At 32.0% G+C, this 13,151-nt stretch overlaps 1 protein-coding gene across 1 annotated transcript; it reads right to left on the reverse strand.

The window, feature by feature from the left end:
- Positions 1 to 201: 201 nt before the first annotated feature.
- LOC112015519 (disease resistance protein At4g27190-like) lies at positions 202 to 11,019 on the reverse strand. The gene is made up of 4 exons (XM_065763423.1): positions 10,552 to 11,019; positions 9,942 to 10,007; positions 6,452 to 6,680; positions 202 to 2,393 (listed from the first exon to the last, which is right to left on the reverse strand). The coding sequence occupies exons 1-4, from the start codon at positions 11,017 to 11,019 to the stop codon at positions 559 to 561; spliced, it is 2,598 nt and encodes an 865-aa protein (XP_065619495.1). The 3' UTR covers positions 202 to 558.
- Between the last annotated feature and the right edge of the window lie 2,132 nt (positions 11,020 to 13,151).

Below are 13,151 nucleotides of genomic sequence, written 5' to 3' on the forward strand. Positions count from 1 at the left end.
TTACAAATCTTAAGGCCTAGTGACATCCAAGAAACTAGGAGCAAAGTGAACCTGGTTGATAAGAAATTTTTTTGGTGAAACTAACATACCAGTAACATAGGTCATTACTTTGTACGTACAATAGTTTTGGGCCTTTTGGCTATGCAACCAAAATAGAATTCTGGCTCCCAAAAAAAAAAAAAAAACTCACAATCACAGATAGAATACCAACACAAATGGCCTACATTAGTAGACTTCACAGTCTGTACTTTGTAGGATTCCAGGAAATATTTTCACACATATTCAAGAACTTGGATTTCATTAGCATTGTGTTTAGTGGATCAGAAACCTAAACACACCACATTTTTCATAAATTGCATGAGAAAGATACATCGGGCTAGAGGGACTTTATTCAATATAGTGTCTGACCGCCAAAGCAGCTGCAAGAGTATAAACACAGCAAACAGAAAGTGGTCCAAGGATGCCTCAGCTCACAATTATACAGTCATTGACAAAGAACCAATGAGCTTCCATAAGAAAATGCACAGACTAATTTTGATTAGGGAACATTAAAAGTGCTCAGAAATCCCTTGCTTCAATTGGAACAAAAATTTCATCCAAATAACCTGGACGACCATTGCTCCACTCTAATGCTTCCCACCAACGCCTCTCGCCCTTTATCTTTTTCAAATCTTGACTAGATACTTCATCAATTAATGGATTCTTAAGATTTGGACAATTATAAAAACTCAACCATTCTAACTTCCGTGCAATGTGTAAACCATTAGAGATGCTAACTAATCCAGGCACGCAATGAAGAGAAATCTTCTTCAAATTTGGGAGAAAATAAGAGGTACCATGCTCAGCAGAGATTTCGCAGCTTATAATGCTTTTGATGGAGTGGCAGTATTCCACTTTAAGCTCTCCTAAATTGCATAGGTTATCAAGCAACCCTTGCGTGAAAATAGTGGTCAATTGGGGACATGTGCTCAATGTCAAGGACTTAAGAAGAAATAAAGAATTTTGCTGTACTGGCCCCTCCCATATGCTCCTTAAACTCTTCATATAATATATATACAGGTGTTCCAGTGATCCAAGAACAGTTCTTTCATCGTCATATGATTCAGATACTATTTCACTTATACCATCTTCCCCATAAGCATCTGCAGCATCTACAATCACTTGAAGCTCATTACATTCCCCCACGACACAGCATTTTAGTTGCTTCATATTTCTAGTTTCAAAATCAGATAGCTTCTTAATAGTTGCATGCCTGTCCAAGAAAAATGCGGTCACATGTTGGAGTACATTCTTAATACCCCTATGGACACCCACACCGTTTATGTATTTCAAGCATCTCTCCCATCGTTCCAGCTCAAACTCAGCATCAGGAGGGACTCGAGACATAATGCGCTTGACATGGTGACCAACAGTAAGTCTGAAATTAGAAAGTGATGGGCTATTCCACTGGAAGTGACTCAAAAGTTCCAACCTTGGAAAATAGAATTTAAGAGTTTCCAACCTCTTTAAGGTACATACTTCATTAACAATATCTTCCACACATGCATCCCACCGCTTGTCATCTGGATTTACATCAATATTCAGCTCCTCTAACTGAGACAATGCGGAAATTACCCCACAAGGAACCACCGCATTTGATTGCAGGGTTCTTCTACCATTACTCGTACATCCATAAAATGAAACTTCCAAGCACGTCAGATTAGTTAAATTCTTTATCTCCTTAGGCAAATCCATAATATTTGCCCCTTCAAGATCAAGAACCTCAAGTTGCTTGAGATCTCCAACTTTTGGCGACAAAATCATAAGACGTTGACAATCATTTAGAAACAATCTTTTGAGGCTTACCAATCTTATAAGAGAATCAGGCAAAGACTTGATACCAGTCCTGGACAAGTTCAGGATTTGAAGGGCTGGCATGAAATTAAAAAATGACTGAGGAATCATTCTTAATTTGTAGTTTCTTGGAAGGAACAGAGCTGACAGATTGGGGCACCTTGGATTCTCAGGTAAATCAGACAACTCATTGTCCATCAAGTAAATCTCTTTGGCGTTCTTCCAATCCTCATCCTTTGGTGGCTTAGTTAATCCTAAACCACCCTGCATGAGAAATAATCCATGTTGCTCACTTGCTTCTGGTTCCATCTCACTAGATTTAAGGATCTTAATTGCTTCACCATCAAACACCACTTCTTGAGGTTTTAGAGTACTTGATGCTTGCAGTTGCATTTTCTCAACCTGTATACCCTCTGGTTGTCTTAATTGTGAAGAAGCTTTATTCCCAATTTCTTCAATTTCAAATTTCTTTTGTCCACTTGAATTAGTCATCTTAACTTCTTTAACATCAATCACCATACCATGAGGCTCTGACGCTACTTCATCTTCAGCTTTTTTTTCTGCAAAAAAAAGCTTCTAAGTAAACTTATACTTTCTGTTTAGAAATGACCCAAAAAATAGGTAAAAAAAAAAATATTCAAAAGATCTATATTGAATAAAGTACATGTGAGTATCATCCAGTATTCCTAAACTAGTTGATTAAGGCTTTATTTGAGTACCGCTTAGTATTAGTTTGGATACAAACACGATTGCGTTTGTATCCGCGGCTATGTTTTTGTGTGGGTCCCGTGCTCTGTTCACGGGATTCACAAGTACTTTTTTCAGCAATTTTTTCTTTAAAATTGGGTCTTACAGTACTATTCATACATTTAAAAAATATTTTATTACAGTGTTTTCAGTTTTCAGCAATAAACGGTATCCAAACAGACCCTTATTGTTGAAAACTAAAAACTAAAAATACTGTAGCAAAATAAAAATGATATGTCCACAATATTTTTACAACACTTTTACAATAAATCTTAAGTGGCAGATTGTTATTGATTGTTATTGTTAGGGCAAAAAAGTAATCTTAATATTAGTTTCAAATTTGAATCAATAACAACTAAGCACTTGTAATTTGTTGTAAAAATACTATAGACGTAGCATATCTCATTTTTAATTATATGAATAGTATCGTGAAATCCAGTTTTAAATGAAAATTTGTTGAATTCCATACTTGTGGGTCTCGTGAACAGTGCACGGGACCCACCATTTTTCAACAAAACGCAGGAACGCACGGAATACGTGCATTCCAAATGAACACTAAGGGTTTGTTTGGATACCACTTATTGCTGAAAACTGAAAACATTGTAACAAAATAATTTTTAAAATGTGCAAATAGTACCGTAGGACCCAGTTTTAAAGTTTTTTTTTGAAAAAAATAGTAGTTTATGGGTCTTGTGAACAGTGTATGGGATTCACAAAAAAAAAAAAAAAAAAAATGCGCTTCCCAAACGGAGGCTAAGTTTTTTGTCCATTTTAAAATTATAAAGAAATATGATAATAGAATTCAAAGAATTGTTTTTCAAAGAAAAGGACCAATCACCAAAGGACACATAAAGTTCTAATTTTCAAAGAAAATAAACTCAATGCAAAGAAAAATACTAAGTGATGATAACTAAATGCACCAGCAACATGCTTAGCAGTTAATTTTTCATAAAGCCAGTTCCAACCCCAAATATAGGATGACTAAGGTCAATGTTTGGATTGTGCACAAGTTGTTTCTAAGAGCGAAGGGAGAATATAGTTAACTGAACCAACCTTAGCATGTTGGAAAAAATCCCAAACCGCCACCGAACCACCAGATGGTTGTCATAATAACAAAAAATAGGTAATTTTTAAAGAAAAATTTTAACATTCTCTCATAAACAAGTGTTGGAAATGGCCTCAAAATTTTATTTTGCCTTGGTTGACTATTTGAGTTTTCTTGGTTTGTAAGAAAAGTTTTTATTCCTAGGCCAAAAAGTTATTGGTATTGCTTGTCAAAGAAGTAATGTTGTATTTTTTGCAAATAGATTTTGAAACTTTATATACAGATCGTATTTCAAAAAGTTTTTTTTTTTTTTCGAAAATGCTTTCATTGAAAATACTTTTTTTGTTTTCCATTCCCAACCCATTAACCCAATCCCATCCCTTACAATGACCAACCCATCAACCCAACGCACCCCACTGCTGTTGCCACCCAAAACAATCCATCTCTCTCTTTTTGGTGCAACCATGGAAGATGGATATTTTACAAATTTGCCAATTGGCTATTCAAGAATTATTTTATGGGGTACACGTGCGGGTCCAATTGAAGTAAAAGTCATATGGTTTTAAATGTTTGAGTCTTTTAGGGTTATAATAGTTTTTTATTTGGATCTTTATTTCATTAGCTATGGTCAATTTTGTAGTTAGAAACAAATCTGTAATTTCTGCAATTCTTGCAAATTTAGGGTATTTTGGGTAATTTAGTTGAGTCTAGAATCTTCTAAAAGATCTTAAGTATCTTAGATTTATTTTCTTTGGACCCAAAGTAGGGTTGTAAATGAATCAAACTATTCATGAACAACTTGAGCCCGGCTCATGAAAAAGCTTGTTTATGTTTGTTTGCTTAGCAAGCAAGCCAAGCTCAACTTCAAGTTTAGGCTCTAAACATAAGGCCCGATTTAATTATAAATAATCATAATATTTTTATAAATAAGTATAAATAATCATTATAAATAATTATACTTGTCTAAAAATATACACATAGAATTGAGATTGAAATGTCTAAGTGTGAAAAATAGGTTCATATGATATAAAATAGTTATTTGTAGTGCATTGATAATATTAACAAACCATTCATAATAAAAATTTATAGATTTGTGATGGGATAAAAAATTTTAATTATGGTTTTACCATATATGGGAAAAGAATAAATTAATCAAGCAATGACCTTGTAGTTATAGGTTCAATTACCAATTAGGCTTGTTTACAGCCATCGGCCCAAGTTAGTATTTTATTAGGTTTTAGTTTACTAATTAAATTAGTAGTCCTAATAGGAGTCCTAATGCTATTAGTGCAAGAAATTGTCTTTATATATATATATATATTATTTATTTATTTATTTATTTGTGCTCATTGTATTCAAAAGAGATGGAATTGATTAATAAAATTATTGAATGTTTTGAGCATGGAGGCACAACAGCCTATTTGGTTTCTTTCTCCCTTTTTCTTCCTCGTCCTCCTTTTATGGTATAGTTCACGGATACTGTTCATATAGCCTCTAAACACCATAAAAAATACCCATTTCCTTCTTACTTACAACCCTAAATTAAGCCCTTTCTTTTACCTATGAAAACCCTAAATCCTCAAATACTTTCTTCTTCCAAATGGCCATCAAATAACTCATCAAGCCACCTTTTAATTCCTAACACAACCCCATAACCCTTTCTGCAACAACTCTAGATCCTATTTCCATAAATCCTCCTTAATCTTAACCCACCCCAACCACACGTAGACAAATTCCCCTATTTGTCCTACGTCACTCTCTCAAACTCTCAATTTAATTCCCTATTTTGTGACATTTTTGAGAATTTTTTCATGGCATATGTATTGGCATAATTTATGTGAATTATGAGTAATTATGATTATTTATGTGAATTTTATCAGTGTAGCTGTGGGCAAAATTTGTGATATTCAATTGGATGCTTGAGTTGTAATTGATACTTGGTTGAGATTGGCTGAGCACTTGGTATGGAAGTTTGATAGAAGAGGAAATGATGTAGAAAAAATAATGATTTTTCATACAAGCCAAATGTCAGAAATATGTTCCAATTTTCAGTTTCACAGCCAAACACCGCAATATAAGCAATTTTCCTAACTGAAAACATTTCATGTTAAGACAGACAACATGAGTGTTGAAATTTTGCCAAAGCCATCAGATGCCTACCACAAATTCACAATTGCTGCACCAACTTTCCAGATTCACAAGCCTTTTATTGTGCATTTCTCAACACAAACATGAGACTTTCTTCAAAACTTTCCAAAATAATAAGGGAATTATGAACATTTTTTGGAACTCCAAACATGAGTCCATGTTTAGTGAATAGCGGCCTAACAATCTAACTGAGATTAATTAAATTTGATGTGACAAATTCTCAATTGCCCAAAAAGTGCCAATAAACTTTCCTACCATGAAGTTCAAATACCCTATGTAGGATACAAATACAACACAAGATGGACATGGGATAAATAAAAAAAATTTGGAAAATCTATATTCCCCCGCCCAAGCAATATGCTGCGGGTTTGAGTCCATGTATTAGTCTCTCTAAAATTTGGGGTAAGGCACGAAGGCTACCTACCTACCAACTCTCCCAAACTCCACATAAGAAAATTTCTTATATAGTGGATAAGACCTTTTTTAAAGATTGCAATCAAATTCGAATGAATATAACAAGAAACAAAGTAAATAGGAATAAAATGAGTCAATAAGAAGATGCAACGTATGTAGGAAGAACCTTCTTTTTAGGAATGTAATCTATATTAAGAGAAACAAGCCACAACATCATGCATTAGACAAATAAAATAATAGGTTAAGTGTTCCAGAAGGGAATACCTTTCTCATGTTCCTCATTAGCTAATTTTGTAGCGAAGTACTCTTGCTGCTCTAGTTCCCTCTTTGCATTTTCAGCATCATCTAGTTTCTTCAATATGTCTGGGTTGTGATGCTCTAGGAGGGCTTTTTGGAAAGTCTCAGTAACACGTTCATTGTCCTTTGAGACTCTTTCCAGTCTCTGCCGCACAAGTTTCTTCCTAATAAAAGATTTCCCAATATGTTCCCCATACTGAAAATAAAAATAATATTAGAAGTTGGATCAAAGTGCAATTGAAAATATATATAAATGCAAACATCAGACAGTTTAACATGGTCAATAATGGCACAGGACAAAAGCTTGAATGAACTCATATACCAATTTTTATGTAGGATCTTTAGGAATTCAGTAGTAAATTAGGGTTCTTGATGAGATATTGAAGGTTTTTTATTTTTTTTTAAATAAAAAACTAATGAAGCAATGATATTTATAAAAAGAAGAGGTTATTTAATGTTCTGCAAATGTTTCCAACTGAGCTGTTGATCTTTCCATATTGTTATAAACTAGTCGCAGACCCGCGCGTTGCGCGTGATTATTTTTTATGATGATCTCATTATTATTATTATTTTGTAATTTGAACTAATTTAATGAAAAGTAATGCATTTCATAATCATATTTATCACAAAATAATTTTTTATTATTGTAGAATTGTTTTATTTAAAATTTGAAACCTTAATTCTACCATAGTTAGCTGACTAATTTTTACATCTCTAAGTCAATGAAATATGTTTTGCATGCTACATGTAAACCTTCTTTTCCATAAGGGTTGAAATAATATACGTAATATTTTTTTTTTTATGGAAGTTAAAAAGAATAAAATTCACCTTGTCTTGATGTTTTCTAAAAATTAAATTTGGAGATTCTCTTTCAATAATTGTGAAAATTTCAACCAATAATTCAGAAGGTAATACATGTTACATGTTCATGCTTTGATTGTGTAATTGTATGATTGATTTGGGTTGTAATTTATAAGTTACATCTCTAAGTCAATTAAACATGTTTTGCATGCTACATGTAAACCTTCTTTTCCATAAGGGTTGAAATAATGTGCGTAATATTTTTCTTCTATGGAAGTTAAAAAGAATAAAATTCACCTTGTCTTGATGTTTTCTAAAAATTAAATTTGGAGATTCTCTTTCAATAATTGTGAAAATTCTAACCAATAATTCAGAAGGTAATACATGTTACATGTTCATGCTTTGATTGTGTAATTGTATGATTGATTTGGATTGTAATTTATAAGTTGAATATGGTGGTGTATATCCAAAATGGTCTAACTATGTTGCTTAGGATATTGAGTATAGTGTTGTATGTGATTTATAGAGTAGCGACGGTTGTAGTAATTAAAAATTGTTTTTTCATTGTCTTTTAAGTTAATAAAAACCTTACATATTTTTTTTTTTTTTTAAAGCTTTACATATTTTTTTAACGTGAATCTTTACATATACCTTAATAAGTAAACCCTATACATTTCATTTTCTTAGATGCATAAAAAAAGACATCTATTCCATTATAATAGTGGCTAATTAGTTTTTTCATGTTCTCATTTATAACGTTTCTTACTATTATTATATTTTATTGGCTTTTGATTTTCATAATAGAGGCATTAAATGAGAGTTAAATTCTTAGAACCTTTCATTAGATTTTAAAAGTCATGGTGTGTGAAGAATATAAGCATTTAAGGAATTTTTTTTTATATATTTTATTATTTATAAATAATGTTAAATGAAATATGAAAAAAAAAAAATTGAAAATTTTCATCCTTATTTCTTATATATTTCTATTATTACTGAAGAACGTTTTCCTTTTAGTTTTGATAATAAATATGATTTTCTAGATTAGAGTTTGATTAGTTTCAAGTTTAAATTTTGTATGATTTTATTTAATTATTGATTATATGATTTAATTAAGTGAATTTAACGATTTATTTATTTGCATTGTAAAGTTTATAATAACATTCGTAAGGTCATCTTTAATTAATTTTTTACTCCTTTAGCCATCGGTCTCTCTTTGTTTTCCAATTAACGGTTACTAATTAATTTATTTAATTGACGTTTGATTTCTTTTACTAATCTCTTTCTCTCCCTCTTTGTTAACATCCTAATGTTTTCCCAAATTTGATGATAATTCTAATGTACTAAATATGCATATTGTTTGGTTTGATATTATTATTATTATTATTATTATTATTATTATAAATTTAGTGTTTCTGAAATAGCATGTGTTTTGTATTCTCTTTTTCTATTAATGCATTGTAACATTTTATGGGAATACTTTATAAGAAAATTGTTTATTCTTTTCTTTTCTTTTTTTAATTGAGTGTTTCTAAATTGATATTTGTTTTGTATTTCATTTTTCCATTGATGCATTGTAACATTTCATGGGAAGACTTTATAAGAACAATTTTTATTTATTGAATAAAATATTATACGTTTAATTTTTTTTTTAAAATGAGACAAAATATAAATAATTATGATATGGACGATGTTGCTAAATTTAAATGTTGAATAAAATAAGATGAGAATAAAATAATAAAAATGAAATGTATAGCAATAAACACCATATTATTTTAGTTATGCTATGTAATAAAATAATATTATATTTTTATATACTATCTTTATAATGAATTAATATAACATTTAACAACCAATGAGAATAAAAAAGATAACAACATAAAATATAAAACTAAATTGTATCAAGCTGGATTACCTGTCAATTCCAATTTTGGCAAACTAACTGACTTCTAGTAATCTAAAACTGATTTTTGCGATGTTGGTAGAGCTTTCAATACTGCATCAGTATGTTTTGATGGTCAACCTGTTACACTAAAATTTAAAAAAAAAAAATATATATATATTATATACCAAAAATTGAAGGAATATATATATATATATATAGAGAGAGAGAGAGAGAGAGAGAGAGAGGGGGGGGGGCTTTTGTGTGTGGAAAAATAGAAATTATGCACGGAATAAAAGGGAGAATGACAATTTTATAGCATGAGGATAAGAATAAGAAGAGTCAAAAATAAAGAAAGATAAAAAGATAGAATAATATTAATATTGAGATTAGTGGGGATATGAAAAGTTGAAATGGAATGAGAAAGGTTGAAGAAAGTTAAGGTAAAGTGTAGTGGGGATATGAAGAGTTAAAATGGAATTGAAAATTTAATAATAAATAAGAATAATTAAAAAGAAGATAAATTAAATATGATATTTTGATTGTAATATAATAGAGTTTTTAATTCATTTTGAATGTTAAAAAATTGTATAAAAAAATGGGAAAAAAATTGATAATGACGTGGCTGTTGACGTGGCTCAATGGGAGCGTAGCAACATTAAATGCTACGCTTCAGCTTTTAGTAATATATAGATACGTCCATTTCACTCTTTCCACAATAACCATATCAAACATAACAGGACATAGTTCCAAATATCCAATGAGTGCTTCACATACCAATTTCTCCAACGAAGTAGAAGATCGTCTACTCTCCTTGGTAACAGCCATTGAATCCCAAAGGCTCTACACTCCACAAACCATAGGTCACTTCACAATGGATCAACAAATGTTCCTCCATCTCTCCTTAATACCGGCACATGCAACACCAACCAACTAATGAGAAACCTTGCTCAATGAGATTATCGTAAATGAGAATCTTCCCTCAAGCTTCCCTGGGGCCTTATCACCAAGGGAAAGAGTTAAGACTTTTGAGTGTAAAAGGTCTAGAAGTGAATTCATTTGACTCCAATTCTCAATCATGAAAACCTCTATAGAATTTCACATTCTAGCTCCGCCCAATCCTATCTAATTGACTATCCATGACTCAATGAACTTAGGCATTCTTGGATTGGGTTTGATGTCAAATGAGTTAGATGGTTGTTCGGTACAAAGAAAGCGAGTGAACAAAAGGAAGTCTTTATGCTGTCGATGATCCAATAATAAGAGAATCGCCGAATATATAAAATATGTACATAACTCATAATAATCACAATCGAAAGCTAAAACAGAAATGAAAATCAAACAAGAAATAAGGTTAAAAAAGAAGAAGAGATGAGTAAAACTATACTCCGTCAAATGTTGATTGAGCAGCACTACCACTTCCATCGCCACCACTACCAGCACCAGTACCAGTAGCATTACCTCCTTGTCCTTTACTCGCTTGGCGTTCACTGACCTCCTTCAAATAATCACTTACAGCTCTGGCTCTAAACGGGTTCGATTCTGGCGGTCCACCGTGCTCCATGTAAGCCGATCCAAGCCGTCCGATGAGCGCCTCAAGGCTACCCCACAAGTGCCTTAGTGGGCAAATACATGGGCCTGGTGGCTCCGGGTTGCCGAAGTATGGGCACCCAGTGAGATGGACCTTGGTTTTTTCGAACTGGTCCCAGTACCTCAAGAAGTCGAGCACGTGGTATTCATTGCACCTGGCTAGAGTTATAGGGGGCTCCTGTTTCCCTAGGTACTGTAAGAAGGTGTTCCAGTCTCGACGCTTTTGTGAATCGTACCAATTACCAGTAACTGATGCTGAATCCATAATCAAGAACTTGGGTGTTTTAGATTTTTAGGGTTAGGTATTTTGAGTGTTTTATAATACAGTATGACTGAGTTAAATCAAAGCATCCTATCTATTTTCAAGAGCTAACAACGTTTTCATCTCTTCTTGATCTCTACGGTGCCATGTCCCTGAAGTCTCTCACTCTTTTTTTCTCAGCATTCAAGTGTTCTAGTATTGCATTATTATTGCATTAGAGTGTAATAACTTACACTGTGTTTGGAAAGAATATATTTGGAAAAAAACAAGGCCCGACATTTCTACTGTTTGGTTGTACAAAGAGAAAAGAGAAGTTGACGAGGAAGAGTGATACTTTCTCTATAGACCCCACTGGTTTGGTATCAGCCGAATTTGGGCGGGAATAGGAGGAAGGGATAGCAGAGCTTTACAACTTTATATTATAAAATGACTAATATATCTTTAAAATTTTTAAGAATTTGGAAGTATTCTAATATATGAATTTTCTTATATCTTTCTTATGCAAACCAAACATAGGAAAAATAGAATTCTCATATTTTTTTTCTATCAGAATTCTCATTTTTTTTTTTCTATCCTTTCTTTCTTTTATCCAAATACATCAAAAAGAAATATTTTATTTTTTCTTTCCCTTCCCTGCCCTTTTTTTTTTTTTTTTTTTTTTTACTTTAGTCAACATGAGCTGGGACCCATTAATTCTACTCTTCTTTCCTAACGCATTTTCCACGCAGACTTCCTAGTCAACATGAGCTGGACCTATGTTGCCTCTTGCACTTTTTTTTTTCCACATCTTTTTCTTGTTATCAAACCCAGCCCCAATACAAGTTTAGCACTTACGTAAATACTAACAAAATGCAAAATCAAAGTTATTCAAATTAAGCATAACCTTAAAGTGAAGGCTATAACAACTAAACTTGTTTATGTTTGTTTGTTTAACAAATAAGCTAAACTTAAGCACAAGCTTAATTATTAAACAATCAAAGCTCAAATATAATAATTTGTTGGTGAACAAACTTGTGAACATGCATTCTTAATTTAACTATATATAATATTATATCCCTTATGTATTCTCTCCAAAAGATAATGAATAGACTTGAGAATATATTTTGTAAGTATGTAATTAGGTTTTTATAATATCAAATTCATATTTGTAATTCATTGATTATATAAACAATTAATTCAAACATGTTATTAACTCTCAATTTGTTTTGAAGTAAATATTTTACACATTTTACATTGTTTGTTTTGGTGTAAAATATGGTTAAATGTAAAATGTTTTACAGTCAAACGGTAAAACCAAGCCTAAAATAAATATAATTTTTTACCCTTAAAACAAGTGCAAAACATTTTACTTGTTTACACAGCCAACTCCCCCCCGCCCCCCTCCCTCTCTCACTTGACTAACCCATATCCCACTCTCTCACTATATGGTTCTTCTCTCCCTCACCCACCAACCACCACCATCTGCCAATGCATCATTGTCTTTTCCTCGTACAAACCCTTATTGTCACGCCCCAAACCCCAAAGGGTCTAAAGCATGAGAAAAACATCTCAAGTACCTGTAGATTTTTCCTTTTTGACAATTTAATTCACATAAATCATATCAAGTACCAACATCAAGAATTATCATAATATTTCCATTGAATATACTCTCAAAGTAAGTCAGAACTCTAAGCAATAATTACAAGGACCATTGGCCACAAAAGAATAGAGGTCTGAATAAATAATTACATATCATTAGCTTGTCCCATAAGTGGGAATAACGTCACAACCACTATAATATACAAAAGAATGGGTCAAGTCTATTCTAAGATATAGATCATCTAATATCTTTATCACAAAAATTCAGCCTCCATCAGTAGTTAGTCTAATTACTATTAGCCACCAAAAAGCTATCTCAAAAGATTATTACTTAGTCTGAAAAGTTTATAAAATAATGGGATGAGACAGAGCTCAGTAAGTAACATAATTAATGGGGGTGGGGGAAATGCAAGTTTCATTTTCAATAATAATAATATGCTATGACAAGAATGATTTAATAATGAAACACAAATTTTCTCAAAGTAAATACTTTGAAACTATATACTATAATCTGTGAGCACCAACAATATAATTTCCAAAACCATAATATCTAACAT

The sequence above is a fragment of the Quercus suber genome, unplaced genomic scaffold (assembly GCF_002906115.3).
Source record: "Quercus suber isolate HL8 unplaced genomic scaffold, Cork oak 2.0 scaffold_506, whole genome shotgun sequence".
NCBI lineage: Eukaryota > Viridiplantae > Streptophyta > Magnoliopsida > Fagales > Fagaceae > Quercus > Quercus suber.